Source organism: Triticum aestivum, chromosome 7D (genome assembly GCF_018294505.1).
Source record: "Triticum aestivum cultivar Chinese Spring chromosome 7D, IWGSC CS RefSeq v2.1, whole genome shotgun sequence".
Lineage (NCBI taxonomy): Eukaryota > Viridiplantae > Streptophyta > Magnoliopsida > Poales > Poaceae > Triticum > Triticum aestivum.
In genome coordinates this window covers 634,575,512-634,600,360 of record NC_057814.1, presented here as the reverse complement: position 1 = coordinate 634,600,360, position 24,849 = coordinate 634,575,512, and the positions used below count along the sequence as shown (strand labels likewise).

Here is a 24,849-nt window from a genome sequence, read left to right as displayed (position 1 = left end):
GTCAATTGGAGTCGCTCTTAAATATGTTCGGATGGTTCCCCTTCTTTTCAAAAAAATAAATACTCATTGTATGTATGGGTTATTTTGGAACGAGAGGAAACATGACAAGCACATAAATGCTTCCTTTTGTCTGGAGCGCACGGTTCCTATCCAAGACATACGAAGTCTCTCGAATAAGTTCATGAAATCATCAAGTTAAAATGAGAAGAGATTCTTTTATTAGCCACACACTACGAGGGCTACAAATGTAACATCACCACTCATATCTCCTCAACAATTATATTTAGAGAAATACGTGTCAAACACTATGTGGCCAAGACGAGAGGAACCAATGTTAGACAAGCCGAGAAAGGGAAAGCCCACTCGTGCCATGACTACATAATTGGCCTTATCTAAAATTTACCAACATTGCTACAATTTATCCCGGAAATATCTCCAGAGGTTCGCTCCTGGCCTCTCATGTTCGAATGGCTCCAGATATTCGTGGCTCTCCTCCGCCTCGCTTCCCCTCCGTCTCCACTTGTGCAAAAACGCCGAGACCCCCATGCGTTGTCACGTGCATTATTTCGCGTACCACAGTAACAGCCTGTAATGCAACAACAATGTCCCGTCAAACAAATTATGTATGAGACAATAAACCACGGGGAAATTCGGTACATTATTCCAAACCGTCATACAAATAATGTCAGGAGAATTAGATAGAAAAATCACACGCAAATCGTACCGAATCCGTTTAGATTTACGAGAAAGAAAAATTCTACTACTCTAGGAAAAAAATACAATTTTGTTTTGAGCTAGTAAGAGAATACACTTGTATATACACTTGGACACGTAGGCCGAGGAGCAGATAAGGGAGAAAGCGCGCCCAATGGGAGGCAAAGCCAGAAAAGGAAAGGGGGAGGCCGGGGCGTCCACAGCCACGAGCTGGCCGGCGCTTCTGGAAATTTCGGGGCTCCGACAGGCGGGCCCCGCGCGTGACGTGGCCGCCCTCCCCGCCCCTCCTCGCGAAAATATATTTCCGTCGCTCCTCCACCCCACCTTCCTCCTACTCCTCCGCCTCCGCTTCCTCCTCCCTCCGCCTCCCCCGGCAGCACGTGCGCGCCCCGCCCCGGCGCCCCCTTTTAGCCGCGCCGCTCGCCGGAGCGTCCCCGCTCGTTTCGCCTCTTTTCGCTGCGTCTGTTTCGGGTCGGTTTCTTTGGGTCGCGGTGCTTCGCCGGCCGGCTCCGGTCGCCGAGGGGGGTGTTTTTTTGGCCGATCCCGGCGAGAGCCGCTGCTTCCGTCCCCGCCTGCTCCGTCGGCTGGTGGTGGTCCCTGCCGCCTGCCTCGTTCGATCTCGGTGACGCGGAGGCCGAGATTTGGAACCCCGGGGGACGGCTCATGGCTTCCATGGCGCTCGCGGAGGTAAAGATCCATTTTTTCTGCCTGCTCCGCGCATTCGCCGGCTGTTCTCGCTTGCTGCGAATTTTTACTTCCGCAGTAAAAACATTTTTTTGGGAGGGATTTACCGTCCAGATTTCTGTTCTCGACGGCTTCTCCGTTAGATGATTTGCCAAAAAGAGTTTTTATTCATTTATTTCTGCAATTATTACCAGTACCACCTCGTCTTTCAACTTTTTTGGGAGGGATTTTTATCCGTTTCTCTTGGGAGAAAGGCCCTGTTTCTAGACACTTCTGTTTTGGGAGGACACAGACCACACCACCGGAATATCTTTAGAGGCTTCCAGAACTAGAGATGGGCAGGAGGACACAACTCCCATCCCATAATTATTTTAGAGCCACCTACCAAACACATGCCAGGAGGCCTGAGTGCCAAATCCAGAAACAATTGATGGTGCTTTCCATCCTAGGTAAAATTCTGTTGGCGCTGCACTTTTACAGTGTTGACTGTAAAATTACTGCTAGTAGTTACCAGTCTTCGTTTAATTCATGCATGGTTGGTTGAGGACCAATCAGCATAGCTCACTTTTTTATTACTAGAACAAGTAGTGGTTGATAGTAGATTTTTACCAGTACTCCAGTAGCAATGTGAATGTTGATCCTGTTTAATCAGAAACATCTGTAGTTGTAGCTCAAATTATGCCGCAATGTTCAGTTACCCCCTGTGGTGAAATTGGACACTATTTTGGCTTGCTAGGTAATTACTGCTGGTATTTGGAACTGTTTGCAGCCATGATCAGCAATGTGTTTTGGGCTGGCTGAAGTACTGATGTTGTTTCTTCTGTTCTTGCCTCCAGGAAAGGGATGCCTTGGATTCATCTAGGATGCCGATCGGCACAGGGCTATCGGTGGATGTTGCAATGGAGCCCAATGAGGAGGGGATGGGTGAGCATCCTGTCAAGGTAGCCATTTCTTACCCAAGTTTGAGATCTAAGAACAAATATGCTAGTTGGTCCCATCGGCGTATCATATATCACCGCCGTGGTGCCTAATGATCTTCGTCTTGCATTGATTAGCCTAGGAAGCCCTACACGATCACGAAGCAGCGGGAGAAGTGGACGGAGGAAGAGCACGAGAAGTTCCTGGAGGCGCTGAAGCTGTATGGCCGGTCCTGGCGTCAGATACAAGGTGTGTGTCAGCCTTTCTAAGTATAACGCATCTCGCATTATAATTTAAAGTAGTTGAAATAGTGATGCTGATTCATCGGAACTGTTCTTTAGAACACATTGGCACAAAGACCGCTGTCCAAATCCGAAGCCATGCCCAGAAGTTTTTCTCCAAGGTGACTATGGCCCTTCCTGTAGTTATGATACATTTGGCCTGTACGCCACTCTGTGGACAGCGGTTTATGTTATATGTTTGTATCATACATGTAATGTAGAAGCAGAATTGGTGGCAGCTAATTTGAACCATTTGAATGTCGATCATGTTTTCTCATGCGGGGTTGCTTGTCGTGCAGGTGGTGCGTGAACCTGGTGCTAAAATTGAGATCGAGATCCCTCCCCCCAGGCCAAAGAGGAAACCACTGCATCCATATCCTCGCAAGCGCGCGAACTCCTGCAATGGGGCAAACGCAGCAAATGGTCAATCCAAGCTTGCTCATATGTCATCTTCTTCTGGTTCTGACCAAGAGAATGGTTCTCCCGTGTCGGTGATATCTGCAATGCAGTCGGATGCTTTTGGATCATCGATGTCAAACCCGTCATCTCGCAGTGCCTCCCCAGAGTCGTCAGATGAGGAGAATATTGTTCTTCCAATGGTGAACGGAGGGGAAGGTCAACAAACAGGGATAGATCAATCCCACAAGGTAAACAACCATCATTCAGCCCAGTTAGCTGCACTGCTGAACATCCTTATTGAATGACCAGTTGAACTTATTGGACTGCTCTTGTGTCTTTCGCAGGAAGCTGATCAGGAAAACAAAGATACGGGTACCTCTGAAGAGGATTCTTCTGATGAGGTACAGGTAACAAGCGTGAAGCTGTTTGGGAAGACGGTCGTTATCCCAGACCCGAGGAAAAGATGCTCCCCGGATACAGGCTCAGGGCATGAAAACAGAGAGCAACCCTCAGAGTCCTCTAACAAAGGAACATCACAAGCCCCACTGGCTGTAGATATTCCAACACATACAAAGGGAGAGCAAATCTCACAATCCTCTAACAAGGCAACATCACAAGCCCCATTGGCTGTAGAGGTTCCGACGTATACAAATGGAGAGCAAATCTCAGAATTCTCTTACAAGGCAACATCACAAGCCCCATTGGCTGTAGAAATTCAAGCATACGCTGCGCCGCCAAGTGGGTGGGTTCTTCCATACAATTCATTCCCGCTCCATTTCGGGGAATCAGCGGAAGCCAGAATTGCCCGTTTGCACATGTGGTGGCCATACTATGGGTTTCCTATGGTCCATCCAAGTGGACCGAGTGCAGTGGCACACAATGGAAAAGCTACTGATGAGAGCGAAGCTGCGAAGAGCCCTCCAGTTGAATCAAGCTCGGACTTCGTTGACAATACTCAGGCAACAGCCAGCAAGCAGTGGAAAGTGCTTGAGTCGCTTGGAACAGCGCAGGCCCCTCCGTCGGTTTCTAATTTTCAGCTTAAACCAAGCACGAACTCGGCCTTCGTGAGAGTGAAGCCGATCGTCAGCAGCGGAGATGAGCCGGTGAGGGGGTTTGCGCCGTACAAAAGATGTAGAGTCGAATGACGAAAGCGGGGATCTTCTTCCCCGTTTCTAATTTAACTATGAACCCTAGGAGGAGCCTGTTCCACATATTCCTTTGCTCCGGTATATTCTTAGGTTTTACTTGCACATAGAGATTGGCGGCGGTCTGGCCCGGGAAATGCGCGTTGTTTCCTGCCTGCGCCCTGTGAAGAGCAGGGCACAGGTGGTTGCTGTATGTGCTGTAGGATAAAAGCAGGAGGTTTTGTAGGGATGCCAATTCTCTGTCTGTCTCATGTTGTTGATGTAAAAGCAAAGAATTTTTGTGTCACTCTTGTTGATTCCTAATGGAAATCGATTTCTCTGAATGAATGAATGAGGCTGGCATGTTTGGTTGTTGCTGGGTGTTGTGTTGGTAAGAGTCTGAAGATGCTGGTGCCTTTTGTCCTGAGCATGCAGGCAGAGCTTGGCCGTGTTGTTTCAGAGTGGGACATGGAAGGAAACATTGTTCACCATTGGTGGCAATACATGCCTTTGAAGTTTCCTGCCATGGCTGCTAAATTCAATTCTCTCAAGTGGCAAATTATGAATATTTGTCTGAACAATGCAGTTGCTGAACATTCCAATGTTTGCCGATGTCTGACCATTCAATTCTGTCAAGCAAGAAGCAGAGGCTACTTAGGTGCTGGGAATTGTAGGGGCCATAAAGGCTTGTTTGTTGTACTTGTGTATATATCCAGAGGATGCAAATATGTCATGTGAAGAACCGAAATGGAAATGGATAGCTGAAGGATTCATTGCGACAAAACGGGTAAATTTGTATCAAGAAGCAGAGAGTTGTTGTAATGAACTTATCAATAGAAGATTGATCCAGCTTGTTGATGTTAATGTTCACTATTATGATTTTAAAAACATTGTCAGGCTCATGATATGGTGCTTGACCTTATAATATCTCTATCAGATGAAGAGAATTTTGCCACAGTTTTAAACCGTCTCTGCAATCCTTTGCCAAACAAGAACCATCGACTCTCGCTGCAATCTTGTGGGTTTGAACATAAATGGGCAATCCATACCATCACAGGAAGCAAGTTACATATCCGCTCATGGAATGTGTTTGGAGAAACAAAGCGGATACCCCCACTAGTGGACTCCCAGTCTTTGCGCGTGTTTGACATATGTGGTGGGGGTCATTCGTCACGGAAAACAAGCATGCAAGAAATATAGGATGTTTTCTATCAACCGAGGTATTTCAGAATTCAGAGTGCAGGAATCACGGCTATTAGCTTCCTGAAGATATCAGAAAGACTCTTTATTTACGGGTCAGTTCAGTTAGAAAATTGTCATCAAGCATAGCCCTGCTACTGAAACTGGTGCGCCTATTCATTGACCAAGACACCGTGTTTCCTGGAGATATGTTTGGGAGAATGCAAGCCCTAGAGGAAGTGTCAGATATCTGTAAAGTTGACAAGCCTGAGAAATTTTTGGAAGGCCTTGGACATCTAACCAGACTGAGAAAGATTTTGATGGGTGAATTATTGAATTGTCCTGATGAGGATAAGTGCGTTTTGAGATACAATGGAGAAAAACTGGAGTCATCTCTCAATGAGTTGGGCAAACACAACCGTCGATATCTTCCTAGTCATCGAAAAATGGGAAAAATATTTGTTTAGGGATCCGTTAAACCTTTCCACACCTTCAAGATCCTAAACTAGAAAATTATATGATGAAAAAAGTTCCCAAGGGAATGGCCACCCTAACCAACATCCTCAAATTGCAGATGAAAGTCAAACTACTTGATGGAGAAGGTCTGCAGCCATCTTAAACTAGAAAATTATATTCTTATGGGTGCCTTGTTTGGCCTATCTCCAGCTAAAAGTCTCAAATTCAGCTGGCGTCCTGACTGTATGTAGTAACAGATTCAAGCTGCGAGAGGTGTTCGACTATAGTATTTGGTGTGGCGAAGAAATGGGTATAAAATTTGCAGCAGGTGCGATGACAGCACTCCGATGGCACAACCTTTCCTGGAGTGCAACTCAAGTTTAGTTGAGATATGGTGATGGTTTGAACATAGGCATCGAACATCTTGCAAGCCTTGTGTACCTCCTGGTCCAAACTTTTTATGATGATGCAACTCGGGAGGAGGTCTTGAAGATGAGATGCTTAAGAGTTACGAGGAGAGGGCAAAGGAGGGGGATAGGCGTAGGGAAGCAGGTGAGTATGTGCCTGCCCTGAAATCTAATTTCTTGTTCCATTCTAGACTTGTTGTTTCCCTTGTGCAAGTTTTTTTTGTATCCGAATCATTTAAGCCATTTCATCGAATCCTCTTGAGATATTTGGCAAACGCAAGATTTGTATGCTTCAACAACCAATTGAACTGAACCGGCTGTAGTTGCCTCGAGGTGTCATGTTCAAATCTCTGAATTTCAGCTGCACCTTCGTCGACAGTTTCCGTTTGTTCATAGCACGCAAGCCTAACTGTTTGACATTTGTGTATATATAATTGTGGAAAACTGAAAACCATAGTTAGTGCCCAGCTCACACCCCAAATTTTACTTCTGAAATTGTGGTAACCACAGCTCAGGTTATGGCAAACGAACCAACTTCTCTTCAGTTCTGCAATTGTTTCACCCTCCTCCAAACGGAACTCTGCTCTTTGCTCGGCTTGTCAAAAGATTCACTGTCGGACAAATGTTCCTTTGGGGGAAGCGAAATGCTACTGGAAGTCTGAAACTACTATAAATAATGTTCAGTTTAAGCGTACATTTCCAGATCAATCCATGTGTTCATCAACGCTCAAAATCTTGCTCTCTTTTTTTACATTAGCCTAAGCAATGTTCAGCTCTAGTTTAAATTTCAGATTAATTCTGGAACTGATTATCACTCAAACAAAAAAAAATCAGCAACAAGTACCACTTACTTCTTCCATTGGTTATGAGTCTGAAGACTCTGTTTTGAACCGAACCTCGCAGGAAGGAGAGGGAAAGGCCGCGTCTCTCCTGTTTTGTGCTTCGCCGTATTATAGATTTGTTTCCAGAGGTAGCCGTACGTCGAAGAGGACGCTCCGCCTGATCCTGGTACTGCTGGAACCATGTAGCATCCATATACATACCAATATCAAGCAGTTCAGCTAGTATTACTTATATATAAACAAACCGAAGCTGTCAACAAAGGTGCTCCTGAAATTCAGAGATTTGAACCTGACATCTCGACTCAAGCACAGCCGGTTCAGTTCAGTTGGTTGCTGAAGCATAAACACTTTGTCTTTCCAATTAGCTTATAAGATTCTGTAGCCAGAGTTATGGTCAACGAATAAGCGCACCGGTTTGTGTAGTCGGGCTATGGTTGATGGCGGTTTACCATGATAACAGCCCTGCAAATTGAGTAGCTTCCCAATATATTATCTTGAGGAACCTCGGTGATACCTAGACTCTGAATTCTCAAATACTACCTCTATATGTTTTTTTTTCCACAGTGAAGAAAACGCTCACATGAGGAGCAGAACCAAACACATCACATGGCACATGGTCAACACAGCAGGAACTTTTGGCAAAAACAAAACAAAACAGCACATTACAAGATCAGGTTGCCAAGTTTCCACAGATGGAGCATGGAAGCCAGCAGATCATACAATTACCGGCAGATCTACATTCAAGTGCAAGCAGAATAGCAGCAGGGTAACATTAGCATCCCAGCAGAAGATGTGCAAGTCAGTTGTCCACTCCAAGTAAAAGCATTGGCTCTTCAAATGGAGAAATCTGATTCTAGCACATGCTGCTTCATCTAGACATCTTCAGAACAACCCTGAACATTGGGAAATCAGGAGTCATCTAGCTTTCACAACCAGTGTTCAAATTCTGGTTATACATATTCCCAGGAAATACAATGACATGGCACATGACTGTGCAGCCCAAGCTTGTCACCATTTAAACAGTGGCAAAACTCTCCTAGTCTGACAAGGATATTAGAAGGTCATGCACCATCACATGAACCTGACAATATCGTTCAAAGTTGTCATCGTCAACATCGACTAGCTGGATCATGCTTCTATTGACAAGTTCATTGAAACAACTCTCTGCTTCTTGATACAAATTTCCCCGCTTTGTGGCAATGAATCCTTCAAGTATCCATTTCCACTTCACTTCCTCACACGAGATGTACTCGCCCTCTGGATATATGCATAAGTACAACAAGCAAGTCTTCAAGTGGTGCGGAAGATCCCAATAACTAAGCAGTGATATATGTCCCATACCATTTCCATGATTATCACTCTTATATGAAAGACCAGCACCAATGGAACCCTGGAGTCTCTCCCATTCATCTGGGGTTTGATGTTTGTTGGACAGAAATTTCGCGATGGTGATTATAGCCAATGGCAGCCCGCCGCATTTCCTTAAGATCCTAGCTGAAATCTTTTCTAGCTGAGGAGGGCAGGAGTTATCGGAGTGGAAAATCCTCTTAAAGAACAATCTTCGGGAATCAATATAGTTCAGAGGTAGCATTTGATAGAGCTGACCGCCAGAATTAGAACAAGTTGACTTGGCTACATTGGCTATGCGTGTAGTAACAATTATTCTGCTGCCATTATGATTGTCAGGAAAAACTCCTTTGACGAATTTCCAGTCTTGTTCTTTCCATACATCATCAACCACAAGGAAGTACCTGTGCAGTGTTACACTATTAAGTAAGGCCATTAACACAAATATGATGTTCAGCACTACACCTACATTTATCTTTGCAAACAAACATATCATAAATAAAATCATCAAATGCTAATCCCATGTACGGATGAAGAAAAATTTACCTCTTTCCTGTCAAAATGTGTCGGATCCGACGGATTAGTTGATCTTTATCCCACCTCTCCGACTGACAATCATGAAATGCAGCCTGGTCGATTTGAGAAAGGAGATCTTTCAAGAGCTTGTCACGGTCGAGGGTGCGCGACACCGACACAGAAGCTCGGCACTGGAAGTGCCGTCCAATCTTGCGATAGGCCTCCATGGCAAGGGTGGTCTTTCCCAACCCAGCACCTCCAACAACGGCCACCACCTTCAGGTCCACGCTCTCCTCCGTCAACAAAGAGATGACCTCGTTCCTGGGGCCGTCAATGGCCACCAAGTCCTTGGCCACTCCGTGTAACGGAGCCAGCCGAGGATCTATCGTCATCGAGACGTAGTTGTCGGGATTCAGCCTACGCCGCCGCTCGCCCTCCTCGACGACACGGGCCTTGAGCTTCTTGATCTGGGCCCCGACGCCATGGCGGGCAAACATTGTCTTGAGCTGGCGCGCGGTGCTCCTCGGGAACGTGGGCGCGGCCTCCATCTCCATGTCGTTTTCGTCGAGGCGGAGCATGAAGCGGTCGATGCACCCCTCCATGTCGTGGCCGAGATCCCGCATGCTGCCCATGCAGCCCATGGCCAGCTTGTCGAGCCCCTCCATGCCCGCCAGCATGTTCACCAGGATCTGCATCGTGCGGAGCTCGCGCTCGAGGAACGCGATGTCCTTGCGAACGCTCTTGAGCATCGTGTGCCCGTCGCCAAGCAAGGTGGCGAGCTTGACGATGACGGAGCCCAACGCTCCCGTCCCCACCATCTCCCTAGGAGAAGAAGAAGCTAGCCGCTACACAGGTGCCATGGGTTATGGTGTTGGATACTTGGATGGAGTGATGGTGGGTGAGCTTGACTGCTTGAGAAGAACGAAGTCAAGGAGCCGGTTAGGCCATGGTGGAGGAGCGTGGTGTGTGTGTGTGTGTGTGTGTGTGTGTGTGGTACCTCTGTTGTTGCTATGGAGCTTCTCGGAAGCCCATCGCATGAGGCTGCCAGGTGGGTCCTAAGGGATCATTCAGACTGAATCTGAGCGAACCAAAGTGTCCTGCTAGTGGTAAGAAGATAAACAATTACGATGAGCATCCCTTCCCATGTGAATCTATCTTAGCAACCAAGTGTTCTGCTGAACCAACCATGCAGGATGCAGCATGGTCCTGCTCTTTGTTTTACTCCTTGGAATACGGCTCTGTCCCATCAAAGGCAAAGCCACTAGAGGTGGCACTAAAATATTTCGGAGAGCACAACATCATATGTATTGTCTGACAAACCTCGCTGGAGCATGGAGTTTGTTTTAGGTCCACTAGGTTCGTGTTCACTGGATGTTCTGTCAGGGGTTAGTGATTAAATACTTATGCCAACACTGATGATGGCACAAAATGGGCCGTCGGATCTTGGATGGATGCTCTAGATTCGTGTGCGGGAGCCGGTGTGCAAAGCTTCATACATTTCATGAAAACCCCTTGACTAACACCAATATACAAAACAGGTCTCTTCACCAGCTCCACGCAGCCCATCTCGAGCATTCATCCAAGATCCAACGCCCAACGTTCATTTTTTTTTCTATTTTTGAACCCTAAGTGCTGCTTCTACAGTAGTCTAGGGGTAGTTAAGAAAAGTACCAGCCATGTTCTTCTCACTGCCATGTTCTCTCCATCCCTAACCTCACATGCCTCGCAAGTCCACTCCCGTCGGCCCATCTCATATCCCCCCTGTGTACTTTAGGAGAAGGTTGATGTTTGTTTGTGTTATTATTGGTTATCTCGAGCTTTTCCCTCGATTGTTGTAGAGGATTCAAAGAGATAAGTGGGTTGCTTGTTAGAACGAAACCGGAGTCGATACGGTAGGATAATTGTCATACCATATCATATTTGACTTTATACGGATATGGAAGCGGGACAAGTATAAGTAGGTTGCGGATTCGAAAAAACAATTATACCCGATTATGTTGGATTCGCACATGGTATGGTATGGTATGTCAAATAGAGGGAGTTTGGGATATGTCTGAGGGAACAAAGCGGAAACAGTCATGATTGTATTTGACATACCATACCATGTGCGAATCCAACATAAGTAGGACGCGGCTAAATTTGTGAACAATTCTTAACTTTGTGAACGCTTTTCAAAAGTCATGATTGTATGCAAAATTTTGGAACAATTTAAAAATTCGTGAATACTTCTACAATTTAAGAATGTTTTTTCTAAATATGTGAATAATATTTATTAATTTTTACCATTTTTATATCTATGATCATTTCTGAAATCATGATTTTTTTAAAAATGTAAACCTTTTGAAAATTGTTGAACATTTTTAATTAAAAGCATCCAAATAACAAAATGCCGAAGTAGATAAGTGAGCATAAACTGATAAAATAGCTGAAAATCCAACTGAACCGTCCTCCCGAGGGGAGTATCGATATCTAGCTCCATCCAACCGCTACCCTTGCTTTGCTTGTTGCGCTCGTAAATGCTACGGGCCAAGTGTGAGTAAGGTGGAGCGCATCTGCGATGACCTTGCGTACACAATTACGTTTTTTAACTTTTATTTATTTATTTTCACTTTTATAATTATCAGTATATTTGGGTAAAAAAGATGATAACATTTTTTAAAATGGTTCGCACAATTTTCTAAAAAAGTGTTCACATATTTAATTCCATGCATTTAGAAGAACATTGATGAAATTTTAAAATTATTCATGCATTTTTAATAAATGTTCATGACATTTAATTTTTTAGAAAAATTTTCGTATGTTTTCAGAAATAAGTCTTATATTAAAATCATGTTCATGGAAATTTTAAAATATACACACATTAAAAAAAGATTCATGAAATTTTAAATTTGTTCACAATTTTTAAAAAAATGTTCACTCAATTTATTTTTTGAAATTAAAGATAAATATTTATTTAATTATGTTTTAAAATGGTTCAAGACATAAATTTCAACGTTTTTAAACATTTCACGCATTTGAAAAAAGTCATAATATATTTATGAAAAAAATTAAAAATGGAAAAATAAAAGAAAATAAACAAGGAAAATATTAAAAAGTAAAGAATAAAATGATTAAAAACAGAAAAGATTAAAAATTGCGGAGCGCCACACATACACAAGAGATGGTCGAAAACTCCTTGATCTGCATGGTGCGGAGCTCGCGCTCGAGGAACGCGATGTCCTTGCGAACGCCCTTGAGCATCGTGTACTCATCGCCGAGCAAGGTGGCGAGCTTGATGATGATGGAGCCCAGCGCCCCCGTCCCCACCATCTCCCTCTTGGAGAAGAAGAAGCCGCACGCTAGACAACAAGTGCCATGGTTGATGGTGTTGGATGGAGTAATGGTGATGAGCTTGACTGCCTGAGAAGAGCGAGGTCAAGGAGCCGGTTAGGCAGTAGTGTGGAGCAGCGTGGAGCCATGTGAGCGCTGGTGGCCTTTTCATTAAAATCTACTTTAGCTGCCATGGTTGATGGTTCTCTGTCCCATCATGGCAAAACTACTAATCAATTCCATTAGCTAACCGATCTAGAGGGTACGTTATAACCTAGGCGCTTAAATATTGCAGAGAGCACACCATCATATGTAGTGTTGTATGACAAACCTCGCTGTAGCATGATGCACACCATCACCAGTTTTTCTTCTCCCCAGACTCCTTCTCTGCCCTGCCCTTTCTTCTAAGCCTCCACAGTCCACTCCCATCGTCTTCTCCCCTATCCTCCCTGGCAAGTAGGTCATGGGGCCCTCCTTTCATATTATTTTTGCGGTTTTCAAGTGTTCTTTTTTTGTTTTTCATTAACACATAAAAATATTTTTTTCTAAAACTTAACATTTTTCATAAAAACATGAAGTTTTATGTGAGCTGTTTCTGAAATTTATGACCATTTGAAAAAAATGTGAACATCTATAGAAATTCCTTAACATTTTTTAAATTTGAGAATTTTCTTACAAACAATATGAATGTTTTTTTAATTCCTGAATAAATTTTGAGAGTAATAGAAAAATATTATATCCTTCACAAATTAGTTCACTTAAATTACCGTATCTAAAATCATCAAAGACAACTAATTTGGGATGGAGGAAGTAAAAAGAAAAAACCTAAAGAAATAGACAAAAACAAGAACGACACTCAAATAAACACGAAAATCTCTAAAAAGCACCGTTACCGAACGGGATAAAAGAAAAAAAATCCTCAAAAGAATGACCCAATAAACGTTCATGCAATATATAGGAAATATCAAAAAATTTATTTCCCGTTCATTGTGGGGATACATCCAGGTTCATGTATTATTGAATATTTTTTTTCGGAAGGTTCTTTCGTCTCTTTTATAGTTTGGTGTTTATATGCAGCTTTTAATGTTTATCTTGTTGCATTTTTTATTTTTATTTTTATTTTTTTATTTTATCACTTTTTATATGTTTTATTTTTTTAATAGTTTTTAACGCATGAATATTTATAAATTTGGTAAAAAAATATAGATAATGATTTGTCAACATTTTATATTTATTTATGAGATTCAATTTTATAAAATTATTGAAATTTTGGAAAGTTCTCAATTTTTAATGCATGAACATTTTTTAAAGATAGGACATTTTCAAAATTTGTCAACACTTTTAAATCCTGTAATATTTGATTTTAAATTTTCATGACCATTCTTTTGAAAAATATTGTGAACATTTAAAGAAAATCTATGAATAATTTTTAAAATCCAGGAACATTTTTGTAATTGATGTTGTTTTCAAAAAAAAAATTGATACAACAGAATCGGCAAATTTTTTATGAACATACAGTCGAGCAAACTGAGCGCGGCGAGCAGGCATGATTGGGGCAAATCGTGGCTTGAAACACGAAATATGACCTCCTATTCTGCGCTTGAAGTGCGAGTAGCAGAAAGTTAGGCCGTGAACGATTATGTTTCGTTTGCTTGCTCGTTGGCTGGTTCGTCGACTTGCTCGGCTATTTTATTTGCTCTTTTTTTAGAGGTGGCTATTTTTTGGCTCGTTCCTGTGTCATTGGCTCGGGGAAAAACCATTACCATATTCTGTTTGTTTTGAAAACGTTGGTGAAAGAAAGAAACTTCATAGATCTAATTTTATTTAAATATTAACAGATTTAAAAAATATTCATGAATTTGAGAAACTTCATGAATTGAAAGAAATGTTTACTAATCTATAAGTGTTCTTGGATTTAAAAATCATGATATTTATAAAAGGTACAGATATGTATTAAATATTCATGAATTTTTAAATTGGCCATGAATTTAGAAAATGTTCGCACAAAAAATTTACGACTTGTAAACTATATCCACATTATAAAAAGTAAATATTAATTATTAAAAAATAAAAACGAATCATAAAAAATAGAAAATAAAAAGAAAAAACAAAAAAGCCGAATACTCGTCGGAAAAACTGGAGGGAAGCTTAGCTAAATATAAGTTTTTTTAGAGATTCCAATGCGGATTAGATATGAAGCAAAATGAGTGAATCTACATTCTAAAATACGTATATATATACTTAAAGGTCTTATATTAAGAAACATAGGGAGTTGAAGGTTCAGGCAAACCCACCTACACAGTTAAAATTTGACAAAAGTTCACGAATTTTAAAAAATCATGATTAAAAAAAATCAGTTCAAAAGGATGTTAATGAATTTTTATATAAAATGAAAGCGAGAAGAAAAATAAAAAATAAAAACCAAACAAAACCGAGTTAAAACAAGAAAAAAAATAGAATAAGAAACAGAGAAAACCCCACGAGAAAAACCGGATGGAACCTTTCAAAACATGGTATAACCCAGTGCAGTCTATTGGGCTAGCCCATTAGATTTAGGGGGGGGGGTGTCTTAACACACTATTTCGCGCCAAATGGCGAAAAATATCACAATAATAAGATATACAATAGCAGTTTGGCGGAATAGGATTCGTCAACCGTGCCAGACACGGGATTTTGTGGTCTATCCTATAGTACGTAACTAGCTTAGCCCGTGCGGCAGCACGCCGCGCCTAATGCTTATCGATACGATGTGTCCATTTACAACAAATGTTACTGGTTTAAGATAAGTGAACCCTGTATGTAGAAAGATAAACTGGAAAGAGGCATAGAGAAATACACATTGCGACCTCTTCAATAAGACTCATTTATTCTCGCCATGCCGTTCTATAAAACAAAGAGCATGCTGCAATGATAACTTCCTTCCGTTGGTTTCAGTATATAAAGGCACCATTAGCCGAGGGACTGTCATATTAGTAGTTAACATGAGAGTTCATACATGGGGCAAATAATGTGCATGAACCTATGCCTGAATCAATCATTTATGACCATATAGACTTCAGCTATACATCGAGATAATGTTTGTGTATAAAACTGAAAATACCAATGTTTATGTATAGGAAGAAATACCAATAGGTACGACCATCTGTTGCAGTTTTTTTTTTGTCGGACTGGTGACTACTTGCATTCATGACATAGCAATTGAAAAACATTTTCTCAGCCACCAGCCAGGCAAATTGTCTCATAACATTCAAAGGAAAAACAAATATACAACACAGAGAAACATAGCTAGTGAGATGGGAACACATCACACAAAGAAGAAAAGGTACAGTGATTGTAGTATAAACCAGGTAGACCGCGCATACAAATTTTGATTCATAAACTAAGTTTTTTCTTCTCAGAAATATAAACTGAGACAGAAAAGTAAGCTTTCAAAATCAAACACTGGGACAAAAACGTAAGATGTCCATGTAAAGTTGGTGTGCTGCAGAAAAGAATGAATACTGAAACCGACAACTCACAACAACACCTTGCATTGTCCTGTTGACATGGTAAGCATTATAACAGCTAGAACATGACAATACAAACTTTACAGTTTTCATATGAATAATAAAATCTGGACCAACCTAAATCTAAAATAAACAGCAGGTCAAGAAGGCCATTAAAATGCATCTTCTTGTTCACCTTCAGTAAGCAACATGAGAAAAATAGGTTGTTAATACCTTGCCATTGCTTGCCTTTTTTCAGCCTTAAGGATCTTATTATGTAAGTTAACAGTGTGTCTTCCAAATTCATCACAACTTGACGCCTGCATGCAGCAAATATGAGAAGAGGGTAAAACCATATTTTTAGTATTGATTCCTACATAACAAATATGAGAATGGGGTAAACCCATACTGTTTAGTAAGTATAGAGAACTGGTGAAAAATGAGTTACAATATAAATCTTGTAAATAAATAGTTTTGACTGGAATTGGTTCAGTTATTAATTGTAGTCAAGTGACACATATGTTAGTAAAGCATGACAGGCAACAACTAACCAGTGCCATCCTTACAAAACTTCAGGAAATTATGTAAATTGTGGGCACATAAACCCACAACTTAATCGATATCCAATTAAATGTAATACAGTATAAGATAAAAAGATTCATGTCTAGGTGCGGCCATCATTGCTGCTTCCACTTGAATCATGGAGAAACAAGACACAGGTTGAGGATGAGTTAAACAATGCATCAGTTCAGCTTCAGAAGCTTGTTCTGTTGCCTGGTACTATAATGGCCAGAGCCAATGCGTTTCTTTCCGAGAGCCATTACGCTGAGCTCTAGAGATTTGTTTTTTAAAATTTCTCCATGTTTGTGTGTCATGGCATACTTACAAGGATATATAGTAGTACAAAGTATAAGCACATGTAATTTGTAGTTAATATAAGAACCTTTGAGCTCGTATAAGTAAATAAATACGAAGATGTACAACCTGCCAGTGCTGCTTTTGGCAAGAGAGGCTTCTACGTTCTACGTTTGCAGCGAGAGGGGCGACATCGTCGTCCACAGCGCATACAACTACAGAGCACGGACGCACACCTGACTTACACACGATTACACAAACTCACGAAGCCAGTAACCAGCACACTGCACACACATGCGCGCGACACAGCAGGAGCCCACAAGCAGCACACGCAAACAACACAGCACGGACGGCAGGCCGCACGGCGTAGAGTGCGAGGGAGGAAGAGATAACCGTTGTGTACTCGCCATCCCATGGTAGGCCGGCCGAGGCGCGGCCGGCCGGCGCACTGCGCATAGAGGCACATCAGCGGGCTGTCCCGCAGCGCTAGGTGCCGCTGCTGCTGAGCGTACGTCCACGCTTGCGTCTCGGCGCACGGGCCCAAGGCGGCTGCATCAACTACCGCCGCACCATGCACAGCCCGGTCCCGGGTGGAACAGCACCGGCGGGGAAAAGTCCAAAATAAACCTTAAAGTTGTAGATGAAAGCTAAATCAAACCCTGAACTTTGAATTCTGAAAATTGGCACTCTGAACTTGTAATCCCGGTCTATTTTGGACCCTAGACCAGTTTGGCACAGTGGGAAGACTACAATCCCGGCCGGGATTTCAGCTACTCTCACGGACTAGAATTTGGGCCGGCCCACTATAACACAACAAGAATTCGTGAGGTTTAAAAAAAGTTCGCACATTTCTAAAATTGTTCAAAAGTTAAAAATGTTTCTGTTTCTATTTTTTGCACCAATTCAATTCTTTTGTGTTTTTAAAAACTGTTTGGAATTTCGTGTTTCGCACAAAATCAACTCTATTAGCATTTAAAAAAATCACATTTATCAAAAAATGTTCAGAATTCCAACAGTTTTTCACATGCTATGAAAAGTATTTCGTATTTTCAAAATTGTCTGACGTTTTTTATATACTGTTTCTGGAATTTCGTAAATTATTTCATAAATAATGTATTTAAAAATGTTCCGGATTGTTGCCAGTGGACTCGACTGGGCCAGCCCACCGGACATGAAGCGAGTTTTTTTCCTTAACACACGACGTAAAAAATTCTTTCTTTCTTTTTCTTAACGGGCGACGTAATAATTGGAAAATAAAAGAAGTATGCTGTGGAGTCGAACTTGAGACCTGGTAGCCAGTACACCAAACGACTATGACCGACAAAGTCCGAGGCCCCAAAATATTTAATCAGAAACCAAAGCGTCGAACTTTGAAAACATTTTTTAGGGGCAAACAATTATTGAAAATATATTTATTTATGAAATCTTTGAACATTTTATAAAGTGCGAGAACTTTTTGAAAATTTTGAATACTTTTAAAAAACCAACAACTTTGAAAAAGTGAACACCTTTATAAACATTTTTTGAAACCTGAACAAAATTTTAAAGTGCAAACTCTTTTTGAAACATAATTTTTTTCTGCAACCTTAGCAAAAATTTAAAGTGGGGACACGTTTTGATACATAAACATTTTCTGAAACCTGAAAATATTTTGTTACATCTAAAAAATATCACAAGTTTTAAAAAATGTACGGGCCAATCCAAATGTTTATACAATGTATAATAATATTTGTGTGATTAAAAAAATGTTTTATACATTCAAAAAATGTATCATTTCAAGAATGATCATGAGTTCCCAAAAATGTGTTTATAATGTAAAAAAATGTGTTTATAATGTTTAAAAGAATGGCATTTTTAAAATAATGTGTTTATAATGTAAAAAAAATGTTTGCATGATATAAAAAAATGTGTCATAACCTTAACAGATATGTGGCATGTCGTTGAAAAAAGTGTATGCAAATATAAAAATGTTGAACCACGTAAAAGAGTGTTGTGTAGTTCTATAAAATGTTTATTGTCATTAAGAAAATGTAAAACATGTAGTTGAAAAAATATTACCATGTATTCAAAAAGTTTTGAAAACATGTAATTTATAAATGTACATAATGTATTTGAAAATATCAAAAGTTTATCCAAAAATATTTAATGTGTGCGTTAAAAATGTACATTGGGTACTGAGAAAAATTAGACATGTGTAAAAATGAAAAAAGAAAAGAAAACGAAAAAGGACGAAACTAATAAAAAACCAGATTAGTGCGCGCGCGAGCAACTGCGCTACTGGGCCGGCCCAATTCAGCAAATCCCGGCTATATTCTGTCAAGGTTTAAAATAGATCGGGATTAGAGAGTTTGGTGTGCTGATTTCAGGGATTGAGATTCGGGGTTTGATTTAGCTTTCGCCTACAAATTGAAGGTTTGTTTTGGACTTTTTCCGCACCGGCGCAATCAATCACAAATTCACAGGCCGGCAGGGTAAGACAAAAACAAATTGGTGTGCGAACCTCTGAGATCGAGGACGCTGCAACGGTTGGATCCCGCGGAGCGCAGTCTCCTCACGCGGCTTGGACCAGGCCCTGTCGAGCACGGCGTATACCTCATCGAGGTCCAGCACGCCCTCCCGGAGATAGTAGCTCCACGGCAGAGTTCACAGCGTCCAGTCTAGGTCGAGGTCGGCGGCTACGGCGGCATCGCAGCCGTAGTACCGGTTGCACTGCATGTTCCGTCGCGGTTGTCTAGGCGATGAACTCACAGTCCTGAGCAAAGCGCACACCTCGTTGAGGCGGGAGAGCGCCATCCTGTGGTTCACACGACGCGGAGGAGGAAGGAGCAGGGGCGCCTCCTCACAACGGCTTAGGCGAGGTAGCACCTCTACACGGCGACGACGTGGGGCAAAGACCTCCCGTGGTGATGGAAGAAAAGGCGCCGGCGGCCTGGGCGAATGTGAGATCGAGATGGCGACGCCGGATGGCGGGGCGCCGGCAGACTGGAAGGTCGCGAGCTCGCCGTCTCCGCGGCTGCCGTGGGCAGGCCGACCGAGAGGAGCCAGGGCGGCCCAGCGTCAGCGTAGGGGGAGAAGAGGCATTCGAAGTCGCCGCCGGCCTCGATCGGCTTGGCCTTCCGTCAAGAACTTTTATACTCCCTCCGTTCCTAAATACTTGTCTTTCTAGGCATTTCAAATGAATATCACATACGGATGTATGTAGACATATTTTAGAGTATAGATTCACTCATTTTACTTCGTATGTAGTCACTTGTTGAAATGCCTAGAAAGACAAGTATTTAGGAACGGAGGGAGCCCAACAACTTCGAAAACAACGATAAGCGGCAGACAAACTGACTAAGCGACGTCAGGAACCATCGCGGCGCTCCAACTACAAACGCAAACACGACACGGTAGCAAAGTCTTGAAGCAGCAGAAAAAACGGTTGCATGGGCCATCACGTGGTCATATAAAAAAAATTAGATGTACATGCATGGGCCATCCACGTCGCCATATGAGGCTTCACCGCCTGACAAACCAGCCGGTTGACCTGGGAAGCAAATCTCCAACAGAATCGTTAGATCCATACGAATTGTTGGACATCACGTTAAGAAAATTCACATGGGACAGTAAGATCTACAAGCAGATCTTACCCCTCCACCTACCAAACTAATGCACGTGTCCAATACCAGATTACCAGGAAGTCATTTTCACACAAGTGGCGAAACTGTCTAAGCGAAATCATCCCCGGATATAGGGGTTGGGTTATGCAGAGTGATTGGTCTGGTGAAATATTCTTGACAAGCTGAGTGATGCATACAGGCTGGTTTGGAGGACGGTGAAACAGTTGCACAACTGAAGAAAAGCTGGTCTTGTTTTATGACGACTCAATTAAAAAATATATCTGATTTTCACATTAACGAGCACTACTTACTTATCCCGCTCCTGATTCCTTGTGAGGCCAAAGACTCAGTTTCAACCGAACCTTTCTTTGCAGGAAGGAGGGAAACAAGTGCAATTAAAACTGAAGATAAAATGATCTTGTTAGAGCATCTTTAATAGAAGATGTATATGCAAAGTAACTATTTTTTACATCTCCGAGGCCCAAAAACACCTCTTCAACAGATGGTGTAGATGAAAAAAAATTACATCTCCACCTCCCGGAGATGCAAATTGCAACACATCATGGTGCAAATTTGCATCTCCACCATATGGAGATGTAAAAACGCAACCGCCCGCCAACTCAACTGTCATTCATTTCAGTTCCGCGCCACCAGCCGCCACCCGCCCACCTCTGCTGCCGGCCGAATCCGCACCAAATCGCCACAACCGCCGCCCGCTCGGCGGTTGCCGGGCCCGCCGCGACTTTGCTCCATCGTCCCCCGCCGCCTGCCTTGCCGACCCGCCGCCCGCAGCCGCCGATTCACTTTCGGCCACCGCCAAATCGAAGCATCTCCAGCGGCTGCGGCTGGCCTAAATGCCTTCCCCAGCGAGGTCTACGATGGGCTAGGCTTCTTCCGGCCATGCGAAGCCAGCCGCCGGCTGCGTCGAGCTCCCGCCTTCTTCTCTGCCGACCTGCGACCATCTCCTCTGTCGAGCATTCGCTGCCACCCGCACCCGCCGCCATCGAACGGCTGCCCAATCCGCAGCCGACCGATTTTGTCCACCCCACAAGCAAGGGGTTTGATGAAATTCCCGAAGGTAAAAAAACGATGAAAGTTGACCTTTTTTTGTTGGGGTTGGAGAGTTAGTTTGACGGTGATTTTCCGCATTGTAGATGAGCTCATGTGACTCCTCTTTAGTGGACGATTCCTTGTCGGATGAGTAATTTGATTTGAACGAAGAAGAGGACATTGCTATGCTAGTCGCGATGCATAAGGGGAAGGAGCAGAAGCACGGTGGTTCCGTGTATGGCCGTGCGTTTATTCGAAGAGAATCGGTTGATGCGCACAAGCGGTTGATGCACAACTATTTCGGTTCACCACCTATTTTTCTGGAGAGGTACTTCCGACACCGGTTCAGAATGTCCAAAGACTTGTTCATCCACATTTGCAATTCCGTGAAGCAGCATGACCGATCCTTCGAGTAGAGGAGGAATTATACATGGTTGCTTGAACATAGCACCAAAGAGAAGGTCACTGCCGCATTACGCATGATGGCCTACGGTGTTCCGGCAGATTACATTGATGACACCTTGGTGATGGCAGAGAGCACTTCTATTTTCTATGTCAAACAATTTGCAAAGACTATGATAGAAGTGTTCGGTGCAGAGTACTCGAGAGCTCCCAATGCTCAGGACACTCAGAGGCTGTTGGAGATGAACAAAGCTCGTGGGTTTCCAGGTATGCTAGGGTCCGTCGATTGCATGCATTGAAAATGAAAAAATTGCCCAAGAGCATCACATGGGCACTTCTAGGGTCGTGGGAAGGATGCCACTATCATTCTTGAGGCCGTTGCCGATCAAGAAACATGCTTTTGGCATTCATATTTTGGGATGCCTGGATCTTGCAATGACATCAATGTGCTCAACCGGTCACCTCTTTTTCCCAAGTTAGCAAATGAAGAAGCATCACCGGTGACCTTCGAAGCAAATTGCCGCACATATAACTACGAGTACTATCTTGTGGATGGCATCTACCCGAGGTGGAGTACTTTTGTCAAGCCAATTGCAAAACCCCAAGGTTAGAAAAAACTCATCTTTCACAATGCACAAGCGGCGGCTAGGAAAGATGTTGAGAGGGCTTTTGGGATTTTTCAATCCCAATTTGCTATTGTGCGAGGACCATCTAGATTCTGGGATAAAAAACCCTTTGGTATATCATGACTGCTTGCGCGATCATGCATAACATGATCATTGAGAATGATCGTGGACAGGGTTTAGATTACACCTTCTATCATTTGATGGGCATACGCGTTATGCCGATGAGAAGAGAGGAGCGAATCAAACACTTCATGAAGGTGTACAATGAAATTAGAGACTCCGATGCGCACAATCAACTTCAGAAGGATTTGTTGGAGGAGTATTGGAAATATCATGGCGAAAGAGGCGCCTAGTTTCATTTATTGTTTTTTGTATTGTGCAAAACTATGTTTTATGTGTGTTGCATTTGACCTTGTGGATCCGATGAATTATGTAATAATTTGATATTGTGGACATGTGCAATTTTTAAGTTGACTCTCGGATGTTCTATTTCAATTTGTGCGGCTATACAACAACTGCACAACAACTACAGCGGCCGTGCGGCTGGTGATCAGTTTTGCATCTCTAGTTTTCATCTTCTATTCGAGTTACTCTTTTACATCTCCGTTTTGCATCATCTGTTGGACCCCCCCCCTTCTTTTTTTTGAGAACGGAGGATAGCTTAGTTGGCAAGGCGCGGGAGTTAGCAGCTAGCCCACCAGTGTTCGAGTATCGGCTCAAACGCTTGGTGCTCACGGAGTTTTCTTCTATAAAAAAATGCCAACAGGCTAGTCTAGCCTAGATTGGTCTCGTTTTTCTTAAGATGTAAATTTTTACATCTCCAAATTTGCATATTCTATTAGAGATGCTCCTAAGCGCAGCTGTTATGTGAACCATTTCTGCTGAAGAGCATTCTACTTCTGTAATGAGTATGAGTAGTGGACATTCTATTTCTACCGCTACCTCTACCTGTGGGATGATAATGTTGGCCTCAGCTTGCCCATAACCTGAACAGTGTATACCACAGTTTCAGAAAATGAAATTTTGGGTGTAACAATTATAAACCAAGACCAAACCGAAGCTGTCAACCAAGGTGCTCTTGAAATTTGTAGATCTGAACCATCCATCTCGATGCAACTACAGACAATTTAGTTCAGTTGGTTGCCAAATCATAAAAATCTGAACCTCAGAGTTGGAGGCAACTACAACCGGTTCAGCCAGTATACTATAACAAACTGAACCTGACATTGCGACTAGGGAGAGCCTTCTTCCCTTCGATCTTCGCCGGTGAGCCCGTGGATTCACCTCCTCTGCCTGCAACTCCGACGGTCGGTGGCGACGAGGGTATTCCTGGTGCCTCGGCTTAGATAGGTAGAGTTTTGGTTCTCGCAAGGGCGGCACTTGGACGGATGGCGGCTCTTCTTCTTCGAGTCAGTCTTTCAGGCTCCGATCCTCCTCGAGTTCGTTTGTCGGGACGGATTAAATGCAGCTCCGGCATAGAGTCTTGCCAGCTCCTCGTAGCGGTGAGGTTAGGGTTTCTCGTCGTGCATAAGCAACGGCGAGATTTAGTGTCAGGTTCTTCAGATCGATTCAAGGATTCAATGGCGACGATTGAGGCTCCCGAATGCTGGTCCTTAGGGGCACGTGCACGAAGACTTCCCGACTGTCATCGACAAGGTCAGGCCGCTTCCGGTATGGGAGTGGCGATAGCGGCGCATCGGTGGCTCTTTGCGTCGGCAATGGTCGTTCAGTTGTCCAGGGACCTCGATGTAATTTTTAATATGTTTGGGGTGCTTTATATTTTCGGTGAATCTTTATAATAGATCTGATATTTTTGTAAAAAAAATGAACCTGACTTTTCGCGGCAATTACAGCCGGTCAGTTCAGTTTGTTGCCGAAGCATAAAATTCTTGCCTTCTTAAATAGCTTACAAGATTTAGAAAATAGCTTAGGTGACACATGCAATAGAGACTTGCATAAGGGACGTAAATGTCGGAGAAGAGAATAAGAAAAATAGGTCATGTGTTCGACATGCATCAGGAAAACCCACTGTTTGTGCTCGTACTTGAATACAAACAATGGGATGAAAAACCTGATGCACCAAACCCTTTTATTACACACACAATGTAACAAAAGGTCTTAGCTAGTATCAATGTTGAGGATATGGCTTTGTTGTTAGCGTTTCGGTCAGCTAAGGATTAGAAATTAATTGGAAATCGGTCAATTAATTGATTTTATCGATCGACAATGTAGAAGTGCATACTCTAGCCAATACAACCATCGGATCAGTCTCTTCGTTGCATTGGCTAGAGCATGCACTTCTACATGGTATCAGAGCCAAGAGGTCTTGAGTTCAAGACCTGGCTGGCGCAATTATATTGCAGCCCACTTTCGGTCCACGCTTAGGCCTAAGGGAGCCACACGTGAGGGGGAGTGTTGACGTATAATGTGATGCATAGTCTCTTCCATCAGGTCAGTCTTTTGGTTGCATTGGCTAGAGCATGCACTTCTACATGGTATCAGAGCCAAGAGGTCTTGAGTTCAAGACCCGGTTGGCGCAATTATATTGCAGCCCACTTTTGGTCCATGTTTAGGCCTGAGGGAGCCACACATGAGGGTGAGTGTTGACGTATAATGTGCTGCCTAGTATCTTCCATCAGATCGGTCTCTTGGT

At 42.9% G+C, this 24,849-nt stretch overlaps 2 protein-coding genes across 4 annotated transcripts; one reads left to right on the top strand and one right to left on the bottom strand.

Moving 5' to 3' along the window:
• Nucleotides 1–1,043: 1,043 nt before the first annotated feature.
• On the top strand, nucleotides 1,044–4,464 carry LOC100873110 (protein REVEILLE 1). Of its 3 annotated transcripts, none has more exons than XM_044582059.1 (6): nucleotides 1,044–1,401; nucleotides 2,235–2,339; nucleotides 2,454–2,565; nucleotides 2,658–2,719; nucleotides 2,897–3,244; nucleotides 3,341–4,464. In XM_044582059.1, exons 1-6 carry the CDS (start codon nucleotides 1,378–1,380, stop codon nucleotides 4,139–4,141), a joined length of 1,452 nt encoding a protein of 483 aa, XP_044437994.1. In that variant the 5' UTR covers nucleotides 1,044–1,377; the 3' UTR covers nucleotides 4,142–4,464. The 3 variants fall into 3 exon arrangements, with proteins under 3 accessions (XP_044437994.1, XP_044437995.1, XP_044437996.1); XM_044582060.1 differs by lacking the exon at nucleotides 1,044–1,401 and adding an exon at nucleotides 1,446–1,847; XM_044582061.1 differs by lacking the exons at nucleotides 1,044–1,401; nucleotides 2,658–2,719 and having other exon boundaries at nucleotides 2,264–2,339.
• Nucleotides 4,465–7,618: 3,154 nt separating this feature from the next.
• Nucleotides 7,619–9,990, bottom strand: LOC123164541 (disease resistance protein RGA5). Its single transcript, XM_044582058.1, has 2 exons — nucleotides 8,898–9,990; nucleotides 7,619–8,755 (listed from the first exon to the last, which is right to left on the bottom strand). Exons 1-2 carry the CDS (start codon nucleotides 9,683–9,685, stop codon nucleotides 8,041–8,043), a joined length of 1,503 nt encoding a protein of 500 aa, XP_044437993.1. The 5' UTR covers nucleotides 9,686–9,990; the 3' UTR covers nucleotides 7,619–8,040.
• Between the last annotated feature and the right edge of the window lie 14,859 nt (nucleotides 9,991–24,849).

Bases quoted from the DNA above. Each gene is read 5' to 3' on its own strand.
- LOC123164541 (XM_044582058.1), bottom strand. From the start codon at position 9,685: ATGGTGGGGACGGGAGCGTTGGGCTCCGTCATCGTCAAGCTCGCCACC. The intron at 8,756-8,897 runs GTAAATTTTTCT...AACACTGCACAG, and splicing joins CACATTTTGACAGGAAAGAG to GTACTTCCTTGTGGTTGATG.
- LOC100873110 (XM_044582059.1), top strand. From the start codon at position 1,378: ATGGCTTCCATGGCGCTCGCGGAG. The intron at 2,340-2,453 runs GTAGCCATTTCT...TGCATTGATTAG, and splicing joins TGGGTGAGCATCCTGTCAAG to CCTAGGAAGCCCTACACGAT. The intron at 2,566-2,657 runs GTGTGTGTCAGC...ACTGTTCTTTAG, and splicing joins GTCCTGGCGTCAGATACAAG to AACACATTGGCACAAAGACC.